Raw genomic sequence first — 26,544 nt, 5'->3', positions numbered from 1 at the left:
AGACGGAGAGCAAATAACGAAAAATAAAAGCAGCGTAGACGACGGGAAAGGAAAACAGAGCCGCGCGAATTTCTTCCTGGTGACGCGGCCAATATAAATATTTTAATGGCACGTCTCATTATGCGCCGTTGCCTTGTTATTATTTTCCCTGTGTGTTAGGGTCGGACTGTACCATCTTCTCAAGAGTTTTGTAAGGAACAATTTGTGTGATTGATCATTGGACTGTACACAAAGCTAAAAAATCTAGAGCAATATTATAAATAAAAAATTAACAATTTCAAAATTTTGCACAGTATATTAGTGAGTTGACAAAGATCTGAAAATTTGTGTATGTACCAGAGGGATTAAAAAAATTAATCTTCATTTTCAATCCATTTTGGAAATTTCAATTTTCTTAAAATATAAATTAAATGCGAGGCAATTTTTTTTTCTTTTCTTTAAAATTTAAAAAAAAGGCAATTCTTTTCAAGTTTCAACTGAATCCAACTGTCAGTCCGTGCTGTGGCGTCGGCTGATGTTTTTTGATCTCCCTCTGACGATGGTGTTTGCTTTATTTATATGATCGATTGTCTCGCCATTAAAAATGCCGCTCGAGAAGAAAGCAGTTGCGTCTGCCCTCCGCTTTCTTTTTTGTTTTTCCGCCGCTTTCGCAGTCAATCCATAAAATTGGGGGGTATACGCATCAGTATATCTGTGCATGTTTTCCCTTTGAGTGTGTCTCGTCAGCCGTCCTTGATAAATATCGCACGCAGACAAGGGTGGTGAGCAAAACCGCCTTTCAAAACACACGCGACGCCGCAGCAGCTTTCTTTGCCACTCTTTTATTCATCAGAAGTGATACTTAAAATGAAAACGCGTCTGACTGAAAAAAAGAGTACACTTGCTTTGAGATATTAATTTGCAACGCCTGTAAGCATGATTAAAAATTTCGTCCAAGAACTCTTGTCAATTATACCCAAAATATCAACGTGGAATTTTCATCCTTGATGCAAAATGCTTTCTGGACTCGCATTTAATTCTAAATAATCAAGGCAAATTCCTCTCATTCCCAAGACGCGCGGCTCATAAAAACCGGCGGCTTCACAAATAAACAGCATACACACAAAACCAGCTTTGCTCAACGTGCGTCATAAAAGCAGAAATGTGAAAAATCTGCTGGCCAAATTTTGATAATTATTTCGCAAATCGCAGCCGGATTTGCGAGCAAAGATAAGAGCCTTTTCAAGTGTCAACCGGGGCTGCGTCATAAATTTTGTTAATTTTCTACGAGTGTATAGCGAACGCGCAATCGGACGAATTTCTCTCGCCGCAGATAACAATCGGACGATTTCGTCCGGCGACTCCATAAATTGCGCTGGCAACTTTTGACGATTCGATTTACCCAGAGAAACTTGTTTTCCGCCAACTGCCGCTGCCGCAGCTATTTATGTAAATACGCACAAGTACACACACTTCTCGGGCCGAAGCTTAAAATGCAAACAACATCTGACAACTCCATCTCCTCCCAAGCGTAATCGATAAATATAAATACACCCATCCTTCTTGGCGGAGAGACGACGAGGAATGACCGTGGGTATATTATTTTATTATGTACTAACTTGAGATTTTTCTGCTGCGCTCCTTGCGAATGACTTTGGAGAGAATTACGCAGGTAAAGAATTTTTCAGTCTGATGATTCGTTGATGAAGATGATTACAAACCATGCAAAGATCACGTTTCACATTCCAGTAATTTCCAAAAACACTTTAAGGCTGCCTATAGCTCAAATAAATAACCAGTAAATTTTTTAAACGTTTTTACGCGTTTTACTAAAGTAGACTTTGAGTCAAATGAAGGAGTACGAGTTTAAGGGGTGAAAAATAGTAATGGGAGGAGGGCTGACATGCTGACGAAGCCGTGGCCTTGATTTTTACCGGAATACCATGAACTGTGTGTGTGTCCAAACGGAAAAACCGCGTTTACATTTTGTTTTTATTCCCAGATTTTCGCGCTTCAAAATTTTCAATGTAAGCTTTTCACTAAATAATATCAATTTGACTCCTTGAGCACGTCGAATCAATTATTTCCTGTTTGTTCTTTTCTTATATTTGTTTCCATGCAAAAGTTTCAGCACTCCGTTCAGTGATTTACACTCAAAGCGTTTGGAATCGCGTAATCCTATTAAATTGCACATTAAAACTCCCCTTGATGAGAGTAACTAATTCTGTACACGCGTCGCGTGTTATTTTGTTCCTTCGAAGCCCCTTATCGCACAAATACCCCGACTCGCACCTAGCTCTCGTCAGCAGCATCCTTGACAAACGTGGCGCCGATCTGCTGATACACACGCAGCATCCCTTTCGCGCAAATCCTCGCTAAGTAAGCGTAAGCGAGCATGGTGTGTGTGAAAATGGAGCTGACACATAAATTATTCAACACGTGTTGTTTGAATTGCTTGTTGAAAGACGTGTCTCATTAATTTTGATTGAATTAATTAAAAATAACATAAATATTATGTTTTCGATTGGACGCATTCCAGGCTTTTAATGAAACAATTTTTTCTCCGTAAATTACTTCCCTTTTATGCAAAGGTAAAATGGATTCAGTCAACCATTTCCCGTGACAGTATGGGTATTAAGGCAGCAGCAGAAATGAGAGTGGCGATGACACTTGCGCTCCCTTACACCGCCCCGCCTGCAAGATTAAACATAGTAAATAATTCCGAGCTGGCGTCCTTTCCCCGTGGCAGAGAGAGAGACACGCGGGACTGATGGCAGTTTTGCTGTGCCGGGACAAACGACAGCCACTTGGCTCTGCGGATGGCGATAAGCGGCCAAAATAATTTATTTCGCGACAATCCGCGTTCCTTTTCGTCAGTTCGAAAGATCGGACCTGCCATTCCAATTAGGACTCTGCGCTATTCGTGATTGCAAAATTTGCTTGCAACTTTTTGAATGCGCTGTACTTTTATCAATGTCGTTGAATACACAAAAATCAAACTGATTTTAAAATTTAAAATTGGTTTATCGTTGCCAAAAGTATTCTTTATTTCAGAAATTATTTTTCTATCTATTATATATTTCAATTGTATATTTTATGTCCTCCTTCAGAAATAAAACTTGAAGACGAGTAATGAATATAATATGGCAAAATACACAAAATACATTTTGATTATTACTAACTACATACTGCGTCATATTTCTGCAATTTTGTTCCATTTACCTGACCGTCTTTCAAGCAAACAATATATTTAATAAAGAGGTACCTAATTCTGGTAGCTAAACAAATTTGTCTAAGCAATTAACAAATGCATGTAAATCAAAATTTGTTAATTGAAATAGTTAGAGTCAAGACAGAAGGGCTTTGAAAAAAGATCAAGCTGCATGTTTGTGATTTAATTTAAATTAATTCTTCTCCATTTATTAAGAGACCGAGGTTTAAAATTTAGCCGAGTAAAAAAATATTACTTCTGACTACCGTTTCAACTAATAAAAAACAATCACTTTTTGATCTGTTTCTCTCCATATTCAGTCCAACCTATAAGCTGGCAGCAACTTAACGGTGCAGTGTAAATTGATTCTTATGAGCGAAAATTTGTTTCTACCAACCGGTTATTCGGCCCGCCAACGCCGCTTCACATTTGTTTGCCACACTCGACAAATCAAATTTCGCTTGGCGAGTTATTTGCGCACAAAACAGCTCCCAAGCAATCCGTCGGCGTCTGAATTTACATAAAATAATAATTTCCAAGCAAAGAGAAGCAGACAGGAGCCGAGAGTGCTCGCTGGTCGGTCGGTCGGTGCTTTTTGTTTACTTATTGATGGACTTCTCTAAAATGGAAATTAAATGTTTATACACTAGACGCTGCTTTTGCGCCGGCTACAATATAGCCAGCCGCATGCACACACGCTCGCTATAAGACCGGCACATCACTCGAGTGCTAAGTAAATACTAACAAGCACTTTGCCGACTAAATATACATTTATTAAAACGAGACGGCACTTGCCTTTCCGCCAAGGGGAAAATTGGTGGTTTGGCATTTCCAAAATATAAATTGGGATTAAAATGTGAATAACATATTGCCTTTTGTATTATTTATTGATTCAATTTGCAACTTATTCATCGTAAAAAATGTTATATGTATTTATAGCAAAAGTGCAAATTTCGCGATTTTTTTAATCTGTTTGCGAAGAATGAATTTAAAGGAAAAATACACCCTACCTATTAAGCTACAGCTTACAATTAATTATGCAAGTACGCATTTTTGTTATAATATTTAGATTTGAAAGTTAGTATTTGAACGTGCAGCTGTGAAATAAAGTCCATAATTATTATCCCGCCTGAAAAATATGGTAGAGGCTCCTAAAGAAACTAAACAAGCAAATGGACAAGTTATAACTCACAATTAATATGCACTACGGTAGGAATTTTTGCCTGGTAATGCTTGCAATTTTTTTTCATTTATTGAAAAGTTTAAATGAGTTAAATCTCATTCGATAAAAATGATAGGAAGCCCTTTTCAATACATGTAGCGCATTTTTAGCTGTCGGACAGTATTTAATTTTTAATTTAATGTTTTTAAATCTGAAATTTGACGTGACAAAATTAGACTCCAATCACACTTTACCTTCAGTTTCAAACAAAAATTCCTCTTCATTTAATCATTATGGTATCAAAAATACCAAAAATATATTAAAATACCTCAATTCATGTCATTTAGTCAATCTAACTTGTAGGATTGGATGCAAAATTTTATTTGAAATTTGATTCATTATTGGGTTTTTAATGGGGCAGGGAAAAAGTGAGAAGAGTTCCTAACAATGTTGTGAGCTACGAACCTTGCGATTTTCTTCTAGTTGCGTAATCCACGTTTCTGGTTGAGGTTTCAGTAGGAGGCGCTCAAGTCCAGTAAATGCTGAACACCCATTGGAACATTGGGACCACTGCGAATTCCGAGCGGTCAACTAACAACACAGCAACAGCACTGTCTCATCCGGCTGGCGGCAAACAACCCTTGCATTAAATATTCTCGGCAAAATACTTTTAATATCTGGACGCTTCTTCTCGGCTTTCTTTTCTTCTGTGCAGCGCAGTCTTATTATAGAAGCCGGTGCCTCCAGTGCCTGCAGAGTGGATTCTAGTGCCATCTTGGTGCTCGAGCACCGCACTATTAGTAAGCATTCGTTCTTTGGCGCACATGTTTCAGTCCCACCTTTAAATTGTCTGCGTGTAAATTTCAAATTTTAACTTATTTATTTTACTTACTGACAGTTCTATTAAAGACTTAATTGATTGCAAAAATCTTTGCACACCTCGCGTATTGGAATAGTAGAATAAAAGACACATTAACTTATTAAAATTGACTTTATCAGCACAAGAGGTCAGTTTTATTCAATAATATCTAAATTTTTTTATTTTATTCTTCTGGCATTCCTTGAAATTCAATAATTAAGATGGAATACCCAATATAATCTATAATCTCTCCTATAAATGTATTTATTAATTGCCGGCCAGTCTCATTATCTCGATTTATAGGATGAAAGTACTAAAAATAAACTATCAAATTTAATTCGGAATGAAATTTTTACATTTGTATCCCAATTTCATCCATTTGCGTCTGTATTTTCCGTATTTTCCAATGCTGATTAATCGATAATAATTATAATTGTGCGTTAGGGTGTGGAAAATGATGATATGCAGAGATCGGTGGAATGGGTTCATTAGTGTGCGCAACAGATTTATTAAAACACGTTCACCTCATGTCATTTAATCATTATTTCTCGTGAAAGGGATCAAAAAGCTGCTTGTGTTTAACGACAGTTTCGCGACGGGCGGGTAAACTTGTTGATTTCATACATACCATCGAGGCAAGTACCCACCTGTTCATTAAAAATAAAAATCCAATCAAGAGGCAGTGTTGGCGGATTAATTGCAATCGCAAATGATGACTCGTGAGCGTCGAACGCGACGTGAAAGGGTTGGAGAGCGCATATCAACACACAATGTCGCACAAAACACACGGCCCCCATTATTCGATGTCAGACGGCGTCGGAGAGGTGCTCTCATTTAAATATTCAATGAATGCGAGAGAGATGTTATTGCATTGGAAGCCTTGCTTGTGCAATTATAATTAATGTGCCGACCCTATCCCTTGCACAGGCCAGCCGAAACTTATTGTCGGCGCCAACAAACACAATAAAATGTGCACTCAAGCATGGGTCTCGGTCTGAAAGGAGAAGATAAGCGCTGGCCATTCCTTCCCTCTCAGCACAATGCACCCCCATATTGCGTGTTTAACATTATTATTATATTCTTGAAGGAGCAGTGAGGCCAAAGGGTTGCTTCTTGCGTCAGTAGTTCTGAATTGCGTTACCACTTTGTGCATTGTTGCTTATTTCTCGTATCTCAATAATAAGTATAACATGTCGACAAAAGCTTTGCTATGTGATATCTTGCAAAGTATGCAGTTGGATTTTTTTATTTCAAATCATTAATCATTATGCACTTAATGGAAGAATAAATTGTGTAAATTTACAGTTGAAATGTTGCCATATTGAACAAATTGTAATTTTTTACTGTAGAGCATCTGAGAAACCACAACACGTTTCCTTGTTGCGCTCAAGAAATTTAAGTATCGATTATTGACTGCTAAAAATGAATGAATTTTTAAAAGAAAAATTATCTCTTATTATATACTTCCGGTCCCTCAGGCGCCAACAGTAATTCACGCCGCAGACAAGACAGTTTTGCAAGAAATTTCTGTAAATTTTGCTTCTTTTGACACGAGAAACTTATAAATATTTCGTGCACCTAAAAAAATACACAAAACTAATCTATAATAAGTTACAAACGGCTGAACCCTGTGCGAATTAAGTTAAGTGAGGACAGCTTTCAGTGATTTTGTATTAATGGGGTGAGCGGAAATAACTGTGGAAGACATATAGTATATATACACAATATATGACACAATATCTTAAAAGATGATCTTTATTAACCCTCAAAATAATTCTAGCTGAATAAATTATAAGTGACTTTTTGACAATCAACAAATCGATATAATATCTTGCTCAAAGCAGTAAGGGCGTAAAATATCACGAGGAGCCAGCTATTTTAATTGTAAACTCTGAATAGCGGACATTAAACCAAACTTTTAAGTTCAGTCTCAAAAATGAGTATTTAATACTCATTTTCCATAAGCACTTTTTATCATGTCAGCCACCTTTTCCCCAATCATATTGCAAACAGCGTTTGTGTGCGCTGCCGTGATTCTGGGTATAATAGAAGCATCCGCCACCCTCAGCCCTTTGACTCCGTAGACCCTGAGTTCTGCGTCGACAACTGCGTCAGGGTCGGTAGACGGCCCCATTTTTGCAGTGCCACATTGGTGATTCAGCGTGGTGGTCAGGTGGCGCACGGCACACCGCCAATAGTCGTCGCTTCCAAACTCGTGATTCGCGCAACCTGGGACTGGGATCGGGTGCAAAGTGCTGTTGAATTTTTGGAAAGCCTGTGTTTTGCTCATTTCTATGGCGAATTTAATGCCGTGCACAATAATCTCCAAGTCCTGAGGATCTTCGAAGTAGTTGGCGTACATCAAGGGCCAGGAGAGGGGATTCCGGCTTTTCAGCTTGACATAACCTCTGCTGTTCGGCTTCATCTGCATGGGCCAGATGGTCCACGCGTCCCTGTTGAGAATCGGTTTGTAAACGCTGTTGAAAATGTCATCGGTGACGCCTAGTCCCTGTCTGACAACGGTGCCAGGGTCCGCGTTTAATGACGACGAGATGAACATCAGTTCAATGTCAGGATAGTCCGGCGCGGTGACGGCGTTGGGCGTCCTTATGTAGCCCAATGCCTCGACTCCGCCAGCAATGGTGATGGGACCGTTGCCGTTGGTAACCCAGTCGAGGAATGGGCCTACCTGAGCAATCCGTTCCTCTTTTAGGGACACCGTGTCGTTTACAGTGTAAAGGGCTGCACAGGTGGAAGCGTGGTCCTGCAGATTCTGCCCAACTCCAGGCGCGTCAACAAGCACAGGGATGCCGAGGGACTCGAGGTGCACCCTGGGACCAACTCCCGACAGCATTAGGATTTTGGCAGAATTAACGGCACCTGCGGAGAGAATAATTTCCTTGCGTGCTCTGACCGAGTACCAGCGATTATTTCTGAGGAATTCGACGCCCATCGCTCTCTTGGTGTTCGGGTCGATCAGGATTCGGCTCACGAAGGCCTCTTTAGCGACGTGCAGGTTGCTGCGGTGACGGATGGGACGGATGAAAGCCTTGTTGGCGCTGCACCGCATTCCGCGGCGTTGATTTACTTGTAGGCGCGAAAACCCGAGCAGGTCTCCCGAGTTGTAGTCCACCGAATTGTAGCCCAACTCAGCAGCACTGTCCATGAACGCGTCAACCAGGGGTGTTCTGAAATAATATGCTTTCAATTAGGCTTTTCGGTTTTTGCTACAAAAATGTAACTCGCGAATTAAAATTGAACTGTGTAAGAATAACTCTATAAGATTTATTGTTGCACCTTTTGAACACTCATTTGGTTAAATTAAATTACCTACGTGCTTGCGCGTAATTTATGATTTCACATTTAAAATAATTTTTAAATATATCAATTAACATTTGCAATAATTTTAGGTCAGCATGATGCCAATTCAAGATCGTGGCATCATCAAGCCAAATTTTTCAGCTTTTGTATTCTAATTTACCTACGACTATAAAAGCATTTATTCAATTTTTACTCAAGATTTAAGCTATTATGCAGTTCGAAACACATTACGCATAAGAGAATTATGGATTTCTATCAAATAGATTGTACTCAGCGTGAATTTTCACTGCAAAAATAATGAAATCACCACACCAAACTAATTTTTCATATTATGGAACTGCCGCAAGTAATTAAAATTCATTTGGCTAGACTAGTGGTCTTGATTTAAGGCCGCATAGTCACTATCTAATAGGAAATGGGGAACCAGTTGTCAGGATTCAGAATTTTTTTCTCGAAAAAAAACTTGTTCTGTTATCTTGACCCTGAGTCAACACAAGCCTATATAATTAGTTCACCTTCGCAGGAAAGAATATTTTTTAAGTATATTAAAACCGAAGCTGAGTGCCGCACATAAAATAAAAATATAATTTAAAAGCAGTCGAGAATATTATCGACTTGACATTGAGAGAGATAAAAATAATTACAACTTTTATTTTTCTTTTAAATTGCGTCCACAAAATGTCTTGGATAACAGAATTATACAGAATTTTTTTGTTCTTGTAAAGCTTTTTCAAGCATTCCTTTCTATTAAAGTTTTAACGTCAAGTTTTATGCTGCTTATGCGCATAACGAAAAAAACAAAATAAAGTCATTTCATGTAGGAATGTGTCAAGAACATTTTTATCTACATAAAAACTGAATATTTTCCTCTCGAGGGAATATTTAATTATCGTTTTCTTTGAAAATGCACAGTTAAATTTATTTGAGGAGCACATATACGTGTAATTGGTTGCGTTTAGAGATGTTTCAAGTTCTCTAGTTATGTTAAAATAAAAAATAAGCCACTTTTACAGTTTTCATAATCAATTTCAAGAAATATTGAAAACAAAACAAAAATAAATGACCCTCAAAATATGTGTTCCTCACCTGTGTCTGACGCGTTCAACGTCCATATAGCCGCCAGTAGAATGAAACTGCGAGTCCACGAGGTCATCCTTGGCATTTTCCGACTTGAGGAAATACTTGAAGACGTCCTTCCAGCCCCATCCAGGGTTGCCCATCTGTTCCCATCCATCGTAATCACCTCGGTGGCCTCTCGTGTATATCATGTAGTTAAGAATGCTGGAGCCTCCCATGCCTTTGCCGCGGGGCCACGGGCACCGTTTGTCCTTCAGCCCCAAGCACGCCCCGTCCTGTGGCTGCGCCCTGTAGCCCCAGTTGAAGTCCGTCAGCTGAAAGTGGGCAGCAAAGACGGGCATGTCGGTGAGCAAGATCTCGTCCTTGCCCGCCTCGAGCAGAAGCACCTTCCAACCCGGCACCTCAGTGAGCCGGTTCGCAACCACCGCGCCGGCGGCACCGGCACCGATCACGATGAAGTCGTACTCGGCGCTGAGCAAGTTAGTGGGCATATCGTATGACAGCCCCTCAGGATTTTGCAGAAGCCGCTGGTACCGCGTCAGGGTGGAGGAAAATAGGCCGAAGTTGAGGCCGCAGCAAAAGTGAATGAAGCAGAATAAAATCAACACTCCCAATAAGGGAAGGTTCGTCTGAAATGTTAAAAATAAAAAAATTAACAATCGCAAAGGGTTTTTTCTCGAACCTTAAAAACCAGAGAGTGGCAAGCATATTGAGCAATTTTTTTAGCATTCCAAGTTACTCAATTAACCACATTTTGCCATCTCTGACATTGGGCAGCCGCAGTCACAAATCCCCAAAATATCAAATATCTCCCAATGCCTTGACACTGAGGGAAATGCCTTTTAGCAATGTCAACTGGCTGGCTCTATTTATTTAAAATGTTCATGAAATTTGGCATTGAAACCACTTTACTGTCAAAATTTCAAATATTGAGTGTATCATTTTTCCGCTTTTGAAAATTATTTTAATAAAAAATAAATAAAAACAGCTCTATACTCTGCGCATGGAATTGACTAAGGATGGGAGGCTATGAGTGAAATTTAAAAAATAAAATACACGTTCTTGTACTGTATAAATAATTGGATGTTTCAGACCTAAAAACTTCAACAACAGCCGTTACCTTTTTGTAGGGCTGAAACAGCGAGCCGCACAGTTTGTATATTGCGAGAACGAGAAATTTAATTCTTACATTTCCAAAATGCATTAATAACCACCCACCATCCATTGCATATTTCACGCAGAACTAATTCGTTATTATCCTTATTTTTTAAAAAAGTTTTCATCAAATATCCCCGCTTGTTTTATTTTCAATTTTTAAATTAAATTTTGTAGGTTATAATCTTAATATTGAAACAGTATACTAAGTTGTGATACATCATTATAAGTTATAGTTCTAAGAAGTAATATTTACAAATATTTCCCTTTTGGTTATTTTTAATTATTTAACTTTTGCAAAGAAATTTAAAAAATTGAATTACCTTTTGACCCATCTCTTTTGCTTGAGTTGCTTCACCGTTGAGTCAACGCGAGCACCCAACAGTTGCGGCTCTCCTCAGTTATATTACTAAATCATTTTCGCGAGCAAATTGCTGCTAGATGGGAGGAGTCCCCACTTCAGACACCTCGCCTGCAGAGCTAACGAGAAGACGTTGATTCAAGGTAAAGTATAATGCTATATTTAGTGGCTTTCTTTGAGTGAGATGTCAGGAGAAATATTAAAATCAATTATTGTGTGATTGCAAAAAAAATGTACAAGCTTAACTCTGGGTATATAAAAAACAAAATAAACAATCTTCATAGTTTTCACTGTCACACATCACTCTCCTTGGAATATTTTGTCGTCCCTTAGCGTATTATTTATAGGCAGAAACAATAAACTCGCTTTCAGTGACCTTGTGCAGGTGCGTTGCCTCCCCTTGAACGCTTGACACTTAAGGCGAGGCGATGAGTCCTGCATGCTAGTATTTTAATGATGCATTAATGATACCACTGATTAAATGCACGATGCGGTGAACGCTTACGATTTCAAGGAATCACTTCTTGGCAAGCAGGAGAAAACTCAGTTTAAAAAAATTACCATGATATTTCTTGAATTAAAATTATATTTTTCATGCTTCTTGACTGCTGTAATTACAGGGCCCTTAAACGATTATTCGTTGTTTAATTTATTGTTACAGCACTAAAATACAATTAATAAATTATGATTTATATTATCAAAGTTTGCACATGAACAGCATTGCATCTAATACAGCCTTTGCTTTTACGTGGTTTGAAAATTTATTTTAAGTCACAGATTTTGTTTCGTTTCAGGTATAGAATTCGTGAGCGAGTCAATCACTGTCAAGTCGAAAAAAATATGGGCAAGATAAGTGGGAAGCAGGAAAATTGGTGCTATTAACCACGCCAAACTAATCGTGTATTTTATTATCATATTCAAGCAGACATTTTTTAAATAGGAAGCCAGATGGTCGGCGCTCAGGAGAGTAGTCGTGATTTTTGTTCGCAGAAACTTGTTTTTGGTGATCTTGACCTTAAGTTAATATTTGCAGAAGTGGGGATTTAAGGGCTTTTAGAAGGATGACAGGATGACAGGATAACAACCGAAGTCTAGTGCTCCACACAAATTAAAATCATAAATTTAAAAGATTGTTGTGAATAGCTTGAAGTATAAAAAAATACTAGTACACGAAATTATCGATTTTTTTAGATTTTTTTTCTATATCATATTTATATTTTATCACTGTGTGCAACTAACAGTTTTCTTAAAATTTTTTGGTGTTAAGTGTAGGTATATCGGTATAATATAGGGGTGCCAGATAGCCAATGTTATGAAATGAAACCCAGAGATTTACCCCCACCTCTCCCAAGAGGTGCACGCTGCTCACAATCAGTATACGGAAACACCTGATGTGAAACGAATGTGTAGCCACCACCCTTGACCCATGTGATTACCGTACACGATATTATTATTATGGTTATGCGCATCATCTTGCGGTAAATTGATGGGGTCGGGAGATGAGATTATTGAACCCACTGACAAGTCTGGCAAGTAAAATTAATCGAGAGTAACATTATGCAAAGCTCAATGCATGCAATTTCTTGCTGTAATTTTTATATTTTGTGTCTTATGTTATGACTTTGGCAAGAATAAACAACAATAATAACAAAGTGGGGATTCAAGCCTTTAAGCATGTAGTGCATTGAGCACCGTGTCTCTTATAGCTTTTATAGTATTATACATATCATACAGTAAGAAAACTACAAACATGCTTTAACTTCCCGCCAGAACGCATCAAAACGTAACGAGCATTAGCACAAAAACCTCACATTTTCACCACATGTGGCGCCAGCCACTGTTCACTTCTATGGAGCGGCTTAAGCAAGCTGAGAAGTACTGTAAAAACTCATTGGGAGCGCCTCAGTCTCTGCTACACCAATATTGAAGTGGGGTGGGGGTACTGTGTGTCCTCCCCTTCCTCCCAAAAAGTGTGTGGAAATGGAAAGAGAGCGAAACCGTGACCAACGTGCGTGCTACCAGTGCCTGCTCCTCTCCTACCGTTCTGTACTACTTCTTATCTTGCTCACAGCTGCTCCATAGGAATGGTGCACAGGGACTGTGTGGCGCAAGCAGCACATTTTGCTGCCGCCCATCCCACCACCGCCCCTTCCCTGTTTCTGCTCTAAATGTTGTGTTGATACATCAGATACATACAACATCATAGTTGGCTCTGGCTAGAGTCGATATTAGGGAAACTTTCAAAATTAGACGCCTAGTCTGGCATAGCAGACTGGAATATTTTTGTGGAAAATCATCAGACAGGGTTATGGCGACTCCGGTGAAGCCAAATGTGCCGCCGGCAGTAGCAGCGAGGCCTGAAGAGACTAAAGTGGCCCCAAAGCCGCTAGAGACGACGCCAGCATCGTCTGTCAGCGTGAGGACCAAATCACCAATGTTTTGAACCATATAATTTCAACAGCGCAAATCTTATTTTCAGTGCGTCAGGCCTGCCGGCCAAACCAAACTCGTGGCCGCCGCCCCTGGCTTGGCCTCAGGTGGCGTGCAACCTGGCAAGACAAGTGGGTTTTTAGAAAGCGCGTTGAAGAAAGCCGAGCTAACAAGCCCGAGTTTTTCAGTTCCTACGGCTCGCATTGTCACGCACCCTCACCCTGCAGCCACCACATTAACTCTTATTGGCTCAGGACATAGCCCAGGACTCATTCGACCTGTGGCCACTGCCTCTGTCACCAGCTTTCACATCTCGAAAGGTGCGAGTATTAAAAATTAAGGTTGTCGGTGCTATGAAATTATTTTTTTCCGCAGCGGTAACGGTTGCTCCTTCAAGTCGCAGTGTTGTGACCGGTCCTATCGTGACGGGATTTACTCCAGGACCGCTGATTACTGCAACGGCTATCCCCACCCAACCGTAAGCTATATATGTATAAGAACAAAATAGTTTTGAGTCAGTGATATAATATATGTATATTTGGAACTCATTCATGCTCTAATCCGCGCACAAAACAACGGGGTTTCAATCTAAAAGTTATTTTTATTTTGACACTGAAGCATGAAGTTTTTCTATCAAAGATTGGAGAGAAACTTCTGCTTCAAGAATTTTTCATTATTTGGTCTTAGTTCCATATTTTCGTGACGTAATTAAATCACACAAGAAATCAAGTTGCTAAATTATTTTTCAAATTCTGAGCAAAAGAGCTGTTTTGTGAACAATATTAGACTTCATCCAAGTAGTGCTACTATTTCTTTAACACCTGAATTTAAGATACTGGGTAAATCATCAGACAAATCAATAAAAATTTCTTGGAACAAATTGTTTCTAAGCAAGGTATTGCTAAAAATAGTACCTGCATTTTTATTTGCAACTAAATGAATTTTTATGCCTAATGGTATTGGGCACCAATTTATCTTTTTTTACTTTCTTTAAACGTTTCATTTTCCATTTCAATATCGTTGCAGTGCCAGAGTTAGAGCTCCATCAGGAGTTCAGGTGACTGCGGGAACCAACTGGATCAGCAAAGGCCCAAGTGGTACGCCAATCGCACAACAAGCGCGCATCACCACTTACCCCCTTGGCCAGGCGGCAATCAGACCAACTGGTAGCCGGCCACTGGTAGCAACCCTGGCCAAGCAGGACCTGTCGACAATCCGTACACTCACACAGGTAGACAAGACAAAAGCGCGTCCCACAGCGATAACTGGTGTGACGGCAGGCACTCTGCCCCTCACCAAAGCCACAGAGGTTGCTCACATGGCACCAGTTGTGGTGACTTCGGCAAAAACGGTTGTTGCCACTTCACTTCCAAAGGTAATAAGATTGGCATAGGAGTTCCATTAGCAAGCGATGAGCCAGAACCTTTACTCTAGATTTTGTTGGCAAAAATTAAGTTGCAAAATTTTTTATCTCAAGACACTGTTGACTAAAAATTGAAAGCAAGTGTAGATATAATTTTAAATAAATAAATTAAGCTTCATAATATTCCTGTACTAAACCACTGAAATGAACAGTAACACAACTACTTGCTTTTTTTCTTTCGTTACAGTGATGGTTTCTGTGACAAAAGAAATTTATAATATCAATTAAAGCAGGAGTAAAGAAAATTTAGCAGTAATTTTAAACTGATGTTTTAAAAATGCTTAAAAAATTATTTTCCCAATTGGTTTAGAAAATTAAACAAAACATCTTGGTTTTTATATATCCACTATTAAAGAGAGTTTTTATATATAAAAACTAAGACTTCTGATAATGAACTCTAATGAACAGGCTAGTGATGTATTTTAATTATTTACTGATATAAGCCCTTAATCAGATTTAATTTACATTGTCTTCTATAGATAATAATCTATCACCGTATGTTGCCATTAAAAGTTACTCTCTTCATTAAATATTGGCATCAATGCAGCTATGGTAGAATTAAAAAAATTATTCTTCCCTAGGGGCCAACAACAGGACCTGCCATCCAAATTGCTCATTTAACAAACATCAAAGGTGCCACTGGAGCGGCTCGAACTCCCATCAATACCTTCACTCCAACGCCCACTCAGGTCAAGGTATTAGGCCCAGCTGACTCCACTTTACCCAACACTGCCCCCGCTACAGTAATCTCATCAGGAAGTCTGCTTATTCACAACACAATAACCGGTAAGTTAGCATTTTTTAATGTATAATTTATAATGCTTAACTTTTCCCATAATTTTCATTAATTTTCTTAGGGCCCATATCTCAGGAAGAGAGAATGAGACTCGCACTTTTATTTTGCATTCTGAGATCAAGATATAATTTTTCTTAATAGTATGAGAAATCCTTTGGCTTGTTTCTTTTTAATTTGTCACAAAAATAATGTCAAGTGCTATCAAAATATCCAATCGCAACTTTGATTTATGTTCTGGGCACCAGGAGAGCGAACTACAACTGGACCAAACTACACACTGCCGGCCAGCTATTTCTACGAACCAGGACAGCAACTTGTTACCCCAGGCCAGGCGAGTCGGATTGTAATGACACCAGTGACTACAACCACTGCATTGCCCATTAAGTTTGAGGAAAAGAAAACTGTGCCTTCGTGAGTCGTGACTGTTTTGCCAGCTTTTTCTATTACTCAATTTTTGTCTTAGAGCCCCTATGTTGACTGAAGTGTGTGCGCCTGTCAAGGCCGAGATTCAGGATGAGCCCTCAGAAGAAAGTGGAGCAACCACTCCACTGGGCTCCCCTACCAAACTTTGTGCCTCGCCACGTCCTAGCATACTTAGAAAACGGGATCACGAAGGGTGAGTGATGATCATTTGAATTTGTGGAATGACAATGCCCCTTACATTGTCATTAAGCAAAGTGAGTAAGGCACCCCTGCTTGAGCCACAGTCAGCACTGTCAGCAAGGAATCATGTGCGCGTAATTACATCACAAACAACTAACATGTGACAACGCATGACACAAGGGAAAAGCCCATCCCCACGAGATGTCTTTATTGAAACCCCACACATCTGTCATTTGATCTGTGATTTGACTCAAGAACGCCGCATAGGAACGAGTCTGAAACTTGAAAACGTTTGCATTAATTCTAAATCCTGATGGACGAGATCTCTATAAATATGGTAATGCTAGTGAATCAAATGTAGGCATACACAACTAGAAATCATCAGCATGCCCAAATGATTAAAAAAACGTGTTGCAAATCAGTTAAATACCCCTTGAATGATTCTCATGTGCTCAATAAATTGATGCTTAGGTTCTGAGCAGTCTCTGAGTTTAAGTTCCTATCTGTATGAATGATCATTTAATTTCAGATCTCCTGTGAAAAATTTGAAGAGCGCAGTTCAAGCTCTCAATTCGCCACCTGCATCCCCTCCTCACCACAGCAAACCAGAGTCGGATGATGGAAAAGATAATTCTTCTGGCGGATCATCAACTATTTCAGGTTAATACAATTTCAATTTCTTACCTCACTCATGACACTTGAGAGAATTGAGACATAAGAAATTGCCCCAGTTTCCCCATCTTTACTGAAGAGAATGTACTTTTATATTAACTCTTATTCAACATCAAACCCTAGACAGCCTTTTTTACTCTGCGCTGTGTTATATCAGCGTGATTCGCGTACCAATACTTAAATTCCTTGAATTCTTATCAACATTTCCCACATAGCATTCTATTCATTTTTACAGCAACATCCAGCCCAGGTCTGCTCGATATTGAAAATAATATGGCAAGCGTAAAAACAGAGATATTGGACACCCCAGATGCCCCTGAGCCTGTGTCTCCCAGGAAGAAGCCAAGAAAACAGCAACTGTATGTATTATTTTTTTTCAGGAATATCTTCGTCACTTCTTGTAAATGATTGTAGAACTGGCAATGAACTTCAAGAGGTTGTTTCCCCTGAGGAGCGCGAGGAAAAGAAGCCCAAGGCGATCGGTGTGAGACGGCGTAGCGCGATTTTGCTTCCAAACTACAGGACCAACACAAAGTTATGCCACAATCATTTCCATCGGCCTACAGACGTCAGAGTGCGTGAGGAGCGCCGGCCAACTGTGGGTGAGCTGTCTAGTCAGCGCGGAGTCACCGAGAAAGCACGTGGCTGGAAGCTGTATCATCTTAGCACACAGATGGAAATCATGGTAATAATTGAATGATTACACTAGTGATGAGTAACAAGGAAACATTAATTACTTGATTTCAACAGAGCGAGAGAGAATCTGAAATCTTGGGAAGACTCAGCAGCATGCTGGATGCTGTGGAGAGCAGCTCCGTGTCATCAGTGGACACGGGTAGAACCTCTGAAATGATCAAGGTATGGGTCTAAAATCAACTTTCATTGGAATATCATGGTCAACCACGTGATTAATTTTGAATATTTATTAATCTGTGGCTATTTCAGACAAACATGCAGCGCAGCAAGGTTGTACGTGGCCAGCTAGAAGATAGTCGCAGCCAACTGCTCAAGCTGCTCGATCACAGCTCACCTGTGCTAGATATTATCACGAAAAACGCGAACAAACGCCAAGCCAAGAAAATAAAAAACTGACTGAATGCAGCAGCTTATTTTTTTTGTTCACGTGTGAAAAATGTGTCAAATATTAATTTTTCACTCAGATTGTTCATTAATGTTTATTGGATTCTTGTGCAGTATAAATTCATAAGTCCTGAACTAAACACGTTGTTGTTATTTTGGTTAAGAAATGCATGCATGGATGTAGAGACCTGGTTATCACGTTAGTAGGTAAAAAAAGAAGGGATTTTCATCGAGACACGTCAATGGAAAGGTGGAAGACAGGTCTCATATCTCAGTCAATGGACGCTGTTGTGATCCCTAGCCAAATAACGTGGCATAATATCTCAAGAAAGGTGTTGATCATATGCAAAGGGAACCGGTTACCCAATTTTTAAATTTCCCGCTGGCATCTAGATTCAATTTTGCGTAGATCGACTTTAGTAGGGAAAAGCAAAGGAGATGAATAATTATGCAGTAACCTTAGCAACCATGCAAGTATCAACTGCAGTGAGAGCAAACAAAAACGAGTCACTCTCTAAACTCTGTTTTAAACACCCCACCAAGCAGGACATTGACAAGAACCGGTGAACTCTTGCTAGATCGATAAAAGGGAAAACCGTTTACATAGTGCTGTGGTGCGACTGCTGCCAACCAATCAAGGGCCCGTCTTCCTCCCCCTCCACCCATCTGTGTGACGTAAGCATAGGATCACGCCACCGACTGATGCGCGCTGATTGGCCGAGCCCCTCCGCGCCTATTGGTTCTAAATCGGACGAGGGTCTTTCTCGAACAGCACAGCAGCTCCGTCGTAGCCGCAACACTTGGACGATTCATCTGGATTTTCTTTTGTCAGTGTCGGCGAGAGTACCAGCGCTCCCGAACTTGCCCTCTTCGAGTCCGTCAACACACCGTGTCAATCACTCTCCTACCGAGATTTAGGTAACACTTAATTTTTAAGTCCAGAATAAAGCGGGCCCACTAGAGGACCTTGCATTAGCCCGGGCCAAGGCTAACCTGACCCGTCGCGTGAGAGCATCAAAATATTATTGCGGTAGTGTCGGCCCCTGAATTGGACGTCCTTTTTGCGTGGCATTTCCTCAGTTAAAACCTTTCAGCATCTTAGATATATCAAAGCTTAACAACTTAAGGTGTGCTTAATTACATTATTTATGTATGTTTCTGTTCTTCTAAATGAATATAATGTATTAACAACAAATTATAAAACATTGAGCTGCCGTGCCGTGTTTATTGTTTATAATTGAATTTGGGCCGGGTGTCTCGGCTGATGTTAATTAGAGAGTCTGTCCAACTCGGACAAATTGCCAAGATTCGCTACTAAATCTGCAATTCTGGGGGCTGGAGAAGGCCTCGTGACAAAAACGGGGCGTGTCCTTGGAATTTCTGGCACGCGGCCCGTGAGCGAACTCAAAAGCCGGCGGTGCTCTCTCGTGATCTCCCTTCTTTCGCCGATCGAATTGTCCGTGTGACCCACAAACGGGCCGAAAATAACGAGAGTCGCGCACAGACACCTCGATGTATTTATTATTATGATTAGTCGTCGCAATGAACGGATCACGCCAAGTGGGTAAACCGTTTCAACTTGCGCAAATAAAGTTACACTTCTTCGATCGGACGTCATAAGGCTAATTCGGTAGCACGCCTCTTGAAATAGCGCTCTTCCTGTTCTTGGACGCGTTTGCACGCGCCAACGAGCGTTTTGTCTTATGCACGACAGAAAACAATAAAGTCGCTCTGTTATGAATGATGCGCGGAAAAAATGCTCGACACTCCTTTTGCCTTCGGCGGAGCAAGTCGAGCGAAAGTTGCTAGCCAGTTTTGGTGCCGCGTCGAGCAATTAACTTGAGAAATCCTTGCGTTTATGTACTGCAATCACTTGCCTAAAAGTACTGTTAAAATTTCCTTTCGCAAGAACCGCAGTTTTAACAGAAAGCTTAAAAGGGATTTTTAGAGAGTCTGGATTTATCCTTAAATTCTCTTGTTGAATGGAGCTTTGTGATAAGTTGTTTCTTTTCCAGAATTATCACACAGAATTATCACCTGGCTCATTGAAATTCATTCAGCTACTATTTAATGACGTGAATAACTTCGTGTGAAGACTATTTACCTTTAACTTGCTGGTGAAATCCCGCTTTTTCCAATACAAATCAAAAATATTAAGGAAGAGCATGCTATAGTTGCAGTAAACAAAAGTTTCGAAACTTCTTGATTTATATATCTTGCAGCTTAAGTGTTAAAATTACGTAACTATTGCATATTTATTGATTTTGTCAAAAACTTGCAAGATACCCCGTCATTAAATGAGGAAAATTTCCTGGTCCCGGCAGAATTGCGCAACGTTCAACAGGACCAGGACGAAATAATTCTATTATTCGCTGTTATAAGCAAGATAATATATATTCTTGCTAGGGTCTATATCCATACAGTAAATATTTTAAATAGGCAAATTTCAAGCTAGAAATCGCGAACATTACTTAGAAAAGCGCGAAATAAAGCTAAAACGATCCATTACAAAGTTATATCACGCCGCTCTTAACGAGTTGCGATTAAAATATTGTTCTCTTTGTTTTTCCCAGATCTTGCTTAAACGACAAAGAATCTGAAATCTCCATCAGGAGGATGGAGAGCGTCCTACTCTGCGGAGCCGTCGTTACCTTCAAGTGCCTCTCTTTGGTGTGTGACATCCTCACATACCCGCTGTACCTGGTGCTGCAGCAGCCGTGGCGCCAAAAGCAGCTCTCCAACCGGATCAAGGTGAGAACAGAACAAATTACTCGTCTTTTTGCTCAACGGCATCACTGGTTGTTGGAATTGTATTGTTTTCCACCTTTTTTTGCTTAAAATATTGTGGTTGCGTCTTATGCCACAAACCGAATTATGGGTAGTAAATTATATGATATGCCTTTTTTTTGTTATAATCATAGACAGCGTTTCGTTTGTGGTAAATTATTTTCGCGAAATCCAAGGAATCTGGTTGCATAAAGAAGTATTTTGAGAATTTGGTGAATGCATACATCTAAAGCAGTGTGCTGAGGTTGTGCCAAGTGTGCAAACTGCGCGTCGAGTTTGGACGCGTCACTTTTAGGAAAAAATGCGTCGTTAAAATTGGATTTGCAATATCTCTGCCAGAACGACTTTGAGTTTATTTGAAATTCCGCGACGCTGTTAATGTGCCCATTAAATGTACCTGAACGGCAATATAACAACAAAATTGTTGGTCTTTGCGGCGAGAAAACTGCCAGCAACTCATAATCCAATTGTTTCAATGTCAGCAACAGGCTTTTGTAACCTGCTTTAACGCCTCTAATCTCTTGTATGTGTGTTTTAGGCCAAGCCAGTGCAAAAGAACGATGACACTTTGACCTTCAGGTCTGTTTCCGAGCCGAAAGAACTGCACGTTGAGCTGGTGCGTAACAATGTCGACACGATGGAGAAGCTGCTTAACTACACTGCACAGCGGTACACCCACAAAAAGTGTCTCGGCACCAGGGACATTCTTGCCGAGGAAGACGAAGTCCAGTCGAACGGCCGCGTTTTCAAGAAGGTAAGTCGCCTTCTTTAGCATAATTTGTTCCATTTGGCAGCGCTAATCAGACACCAGGTTGCTCATTAGCGGGGCGCCGAAAATAATTATCTGGCCTTTCAAAAAGCCTCTAGCAGTTGGCATTGGTGATTGCGAGCTGCTCGTTGCCCTAGAATATTACGTACACGCGCTAATGCATTGTTCACTCGCGTCAGTCCGGAAAATTCCAGAACACTGCTTGAATGCTAACGACTTGAACAAATTCGCCCCTAATAGAAAGGAGAAAGTAATCGTAGAGCGTAGAGGCGCATTTAACTTTGATTGGCTATGATATCATTGCTTTTGCATCAATGGCGTCGAGGGTCAATTCTTTTCGCCTTTGTTTCAAACCTCCGACGCATTTTCCCAGCAAATCAATCGCAGAGTAATTTTTCCAATTGTTCATTGCTCACTTTGACACGCACACCTATTGATCAAATTCGCAGTATGTACTTGGCGAGTACAGATGGCTGACCGCAACGCAAGTAGAAGAGCAGGCAGCTAACTTTGGACGCGGGCTCCGCGCTCTTGGACACGAACCCAAGCAAAATATCGTCATTTTTGCAGAAACCCGCGCAGAATGGATGATCGCTGCTCACGGCTGCTTCAAACAAAACATCCCTGGTGAGTAATGCTTTGGTTTCACAGGCCAGTGTTTGATATCATGATTTTTCATAATGAAGATGAATTAAGTGTCTTCAGTCACTTAAATTAAACTCTCAACATAAATAAATAAATGAACAACTAGTCTATAAATTGCTAATAATATTTCTTCAAATCTCAACACCTATTTGGAAATTCTTCCACAACTGTACATTTTCTCTTAGGTGTTTCCAGCACATCAAGGTTACATTAATTTACTTGAGCTCGTTTGTTCAAATAGTTTGCTTTACAAATCGACATCAATTTACAAATGCCCAAAAACTTGTTTCAGTCGTCACACTTTATGCTACTCTGGGCGATGACGCGATCGCGCACGGCATCAACGAAACCGAAGCTACAATTGTGGTCACGACGCAGGATCTCCTGCCAAAATTCAAGGCCATCATTCAGTCTTGTCCACGCATCAAGCGCATCATCTACATGCAGGACCAGTTGGGGGTCAAGACCCCAGCCCCTTCACCTGCTGCAAACGTTGACGTGATTCCCTTCAATAAAGTTGTGCAGCGTGGCGAGGAACTTGGACCCAACGGACCCTCGTGCTCCCCCAGCCCAGACGACATTGCCATCATTATGTACACGTCCGGGTCTACTGGCGTTCCAAAGGTGCGTTGTGCTTTTTGCTGACTTTAAAAGACTTTGCCCATATCAAAGTCAGCCGATACTAATCAGAATGAAATGCACTTTGCTATACCACATTGCCCTCTTTGACCTCTTTGCTCCAATCAAAATGCTAACTGCAATTTATCGCTTGTTGATTAAATTTAGGAGTTCATTTATGTCAATTATAAATTAAGATTGTACATTTTGAAGTTATTTTGGTTCATTAACTAAGAAATTTGCTAGCAAGGTGTTTCGACAAAAATAAATTCGAAATTCTAGTTTGGAAGAAAACTAACTCATCATAAAGTATTTATCGTCTAGAAATTTCCTCTACTAAAATTTTAGGCTCTGGCTGTTTCCTCTATAAACTGCTTTTAAATAACGTGTTCTGGAATATACTTGGCCTTTAATATTTTTTTGTCTTCAGCTCAAAGTTCAAATGATGGTCTGTCATCGTTATCATTTGAATGATCCATAAATAATTTTAATTAATATGAGAATGGTGTATTTCGTTAAATTGGTTTACTCTCAAAACCGACCAATTTTGAGAGATTTGTTTAGATTATTTTAATCCGCTTTTAAATAGTGGTTATTTTACCACTTTTATATTGAACAAATCAAATTATTTTTTATGTAAATCACCTTAAACAAATGAAATTTTGTGCGATCTAGATTTTCATTTCCAACACTCTTGATATGGACATAAAGTATACAACTTAACATTTAATGCATATGAGCTCCCCTGGTGGGTTAGGTATGTTACTTTTGTCACTAATATATGTTACTTCTGTTGGAACAGGGTGTGTTGCTGACACATAGGAACATGCTGACCACAGTAAAGGCCTTCTCGGACGCCATCTGCATCTACCACGATGACGTCTTCATGGGCTACCTGCCGCTAGCGCATGTATTTGAGCTGCTCGCTGAGTCTGTGTGTCTGCTGATGGGCGTACCCATCGGCTACAGCACACCACTCACCATGGTTGACTCGTCCAGCAAGATTAAGCGTGGCACCAAGGGCGACGTCTCTGTTCTTCATCCCACGTGTCTCACAGCTGTGCCGCTAATTCTTGACCGCATCTTCAAGGGCATCAATGAGAAGGTATATTTTATTTTTTGATAAGGTTCTTTATATATAAAGAATTGAAAATCTGGACATTCTCTCAAAACGATGAAACTTTATTTTTATTTCTCTACTCTCTTCATCTGCCTGGAGTCTTATTTCATGAACATAAAGATTTTTTAACATTTATTATTCTTACACTGTCAAAACAGCATTGTAAAAAAATTATTATTCTAACTGTAGATTAATTTTACTGTTTAGCCTGTTGAGCATGCTAAAAACTTCTTCCAATTGAGTTTCTGTCCCATTTATTTCTATACTTGGAATTTAAGCTCAACTAAAACATAATTTTTAGCTAAAATATTCTCTTAGATTAAATCAGCATTAATTAATTCAAAAGCGAAGATTTGATACTGTCAAACAATAACAAAAACCGCTTTCACTTTAACTTAAAATCCTTTTTACCTTTAAAAAAATTTATCGGTAAAACTTTGATTAACATCTTACTCATTTTTCCCAGGTTTCGAAGGGATCGTGGCTTAAGCGGGCGCTGTTCGACTTCGCCTACCAGTACAAGCTCAAGTGGAACAAGCGTGGTTTCTCGACGCCGCTGCTCAACCGAGTGGTGTTCGGTGCCGCGCGACAACTGATGGGTGGCCGCGTGCGTATGATCATGTCCGGCGGCGCGCCCCTCTCTCCCGAGACGCACGAGCTGATCAAGATGTGCCTGTGCGTTCAGGTGATCCAGGGTTACGGCCTGACCGAAACTTGCTCGGCCGCCACCGTCATGGACATGCACGACGACTCCCTCGGCAGGGTGGGCGCCCCCGCCACCAACGTGGACATTCGCCTAGTCAACTGGGAGGAGGGCCACTACCGCGTCACAGACCGGCCACACCCTCGTGGCGAGATCTGCGTCGGCGGCACCAACGTCTCACCTGGCTACTACAAAAACCCTGAGAAGACCAAGGAGGAATTCTTTGATGAGACCGGACGTAGGTGGTTCAAGACTGGGGATATTGGCGAAATCCACGGAGATGGCTCCATTAAGATTATTGGTAAGCCTTGCAATTTAATTTCTTTGGCCCACGACATTTTGAAAATCAAGATTATTTAACGTGATAGTCATATGTTGAATCAGATGTGGAATTTTATCAATTTGATTTATTGGAAATATTTAACGATTAATTTATTTTATCAGACTGAAATAACAATTCATAAATTTGCATTCTTTAAAAGAAACTTTTAAATCACGTTGAAATGACCTGAATTCATTTCACTGACCTCTCGGAAAATTCTATTAGTTACGATTATCATTAAAATATGTGACATGAATTAATCGAATTCATATCACTTTTGAGAGCATCATCACTATTTAAAAATAAAACATTTTGATGTGGGACACCTTTTCATTAGCGCAAATCTATATAGTGCCGTTTTCAATTTTCAGATCGCAAGAAGGACTTGGTCAAGCTGCAAGCCGGCGAGTACGTGTCCCTTGGCAAGGTCGAAGCTCAACTGAAGACTTGTCCCCTAGTCGAGAATGTTTGCGTTTACGGCGACCCAACGAAGCACTTCACGGTAGCTCTGGTTGTGCCCAACCCTGGTCACTTGGCTGGCTTAGCTAGCAGACTTGGCAAGAACGATATCGACTTTGAATTGCTGTGTCAAGATCCGCAAGTTGAGCAGGCAGTTCTCAAGGAACTCGAAGAACATGGCAAGAAGAGTAAGTCCAGAATTAAATAATTATCAATTTAAAAAAAAATTATGAAATCCCTGCCATTCTACACAAAATTATAATATCGGTGCTCAACTAAGTCACTTTTCGTTTCCAGGCAAACTGGCTCGATTTGAAATTCCGGCTGCTGTCAAGTTGTGCACAGAGGTCTGGTCACCAGACATGGGTCTGGTCACAGCCGCCTTCAAGCTCAAGAGGAAAGACATTCAGGAGAGGTACCAACACGAAATTAACCGAATGTACGCCTCGTGACCGAAACACTGATTGATCACAATACTCCTTTTCGTACGCCTTAGTAATTTATTTTTCTTGAAAGGACTGCTATTGTTTATATTGTGAGGTTAAATATAGTTTGTCGCCTTCAGGCGTTAAATCTCTGGTGTATTTTGAAGAATATTATTGATTCTTCGTTGCAATAGCCTGATATTACACTGATATTTGTGTTGTATATAGTTTTGTAGATATTTTTACTCATTTCTCATTTTCTCATGTCTCAAGGGCGTATAATCTCATAGGCTGTATTTTTTAATTGGGAGCGAAAATGGGTCTTTGCATGGAAGTCTGCGTTGGGTATTCTTCTTATATTGTTAAAATCTTCACTGTCTCATCGCATAATTTGTTGCACCGCAATGTAAAACAAATTTTTTCATTGAGAACATTCAAGTTCTGAATCCATATGAATGAAGGAAAATAAAAACATTGAATCCTGAATTTTCGATTTTAATTTCTGATATGAACATAATTTCAATGATTAATTTAAGGATCTGAAACAAATTAGGATATTTCACTTCC

At 40.0% G+C, this 26,544-nt stretch overlaps 4 protein-coding genes across 6 annotated transcripts in view; 2 read left to right on the top strand and 2 right to left on the bottom strand.

The window, feature by feature from the left end:
- The window catches only part of FoxP (forkhead box P), a 215,063-nt gene extending 210,043 nt beyond the window's left edge, over positions 1–5,020 (bottom strand). For both annotated transcript variants that reach the window (XM_065495758.1, XM_065495774.1), the window contains exon 1: positions 4,818–5,020. The gene's annotated coding sequence lies outside the window, so the exon portion shown is untranslated. The remainder of the gene's footprint in view (positions 1–4,817) is intronic.
- A 1,918-nt stretch (positions 5,021–6,938) lies between these two features.
- Positions 6,939–11,664, bottom strand: LOC135946619 (glucose dehydrogenase [FAD, quinone]-like). Its single transcript, XM_065494911.1, has 3 exons — positions 11,088–11,664; positions 9,619–10,238; positions 6,939–8,399 (listed from the first exon to the last, which is right to left on the bottom strand). The coding sequence occupies exons 1-3, from the start codon at positions 11,097–11,099 to the stop codon at positions 7,163–7,165; spliced, it is 1,869 nt and encodes a 622-aa protein (XP_065350983.1). The 5' UTR covers positions 11,100–11,664; the 3' UTR covers positions 6,939–7,162.
- Positions 11,665–13,346: 1,682 nt separating this feature from the next.
- On the top strand, positions 13,347–18,269 carry Sap130 (Sin3A-associated protein 130). 2 transcript variants are annotated; one of them, XM_065494366.1, is made up of 13 exons: positions 13,348–13,541; positions 13,605–13,686; positions 13,744–13,875; positions 13,931–14,033; positions 14,582–14,930; positions 15,560–15,764; positions 16,020–16,185; positions 16,238–16,390; positions 16,907–17,037; positions 17,285–17,408; positions 17,464–17,734; positions 17,800–17,907; positions 17,995–18,269. In XM_065494366.1, the coding sequence occupies exons 1-13, from the start codon at positions 13,434–13,436 to the stop codon at positions 18,139–18,141; spliced, it is 2,079 nt and encodes a 692-aa protein (XP_065350438.1). In that variant the 5' UTR covers positions 13,348–13,433; the 3' UTR covers positions 18,142–18,269. The 2 variants fall into 2 exon arrangements, with proteins under 2 accessions (XP_065350437.1, XP_065350438.1); XM_065494365.1 differs by having other exon boundaries at positions 13,347–13,541; positions 13,605–13,875.
- Positions 18,270–18,872: 603 nt separating this feature from the next.
- On the top strand, positions 18,873–26,463 carry Acsl (Acyl-CoA synthetase long-chain). The gene is made up of 9 exons (XM_065493347.1): positions 18,873–19,047; positions 20,703–20,880; positions 21,455–21,670; positions 22,135–22,312; positions 22,623–22,954; positions 23,751–24,053; positions 24,535–25,072; positions 25,465–25,740; positions 25,850–26,463. Exons 2-9 carry the CDS (start codon positions 20,746–20,748, stop codon positions 26,002–26,004), a joined length of 2,133 nt encoding a protein of 710 aa, XP_065349419.1. The 5' UTR covers positions 18,873–19,047; positions 20,703–20,745; the 3' UTR covers positions 26,005–26,463.
- The last annotated feature ends 81 nt before the right edge of the window (positions 26,464–26,544 follow it).

Source organism: Cloeon dipterum, chromosome X, assembly GCF_949628265.1.
Source record: "Cloeon dipterum chromosome X, ieCloDipt1.1, whole genome shotgun sequence".
In the NCBI taxonomy this organism is placed as follows: domain Eukaryota; kingdom Metazoa; phylum Arthropoda; class Insecta; order Ephemeroptera; family Baetidae; genus Cloeon; species Cloeon dipterum.
The sequence above is the reverse complement of the archived record's forward strand: the minus strand, read 5'-3'. Positions and strand labels throughout refer to the sequence as shown.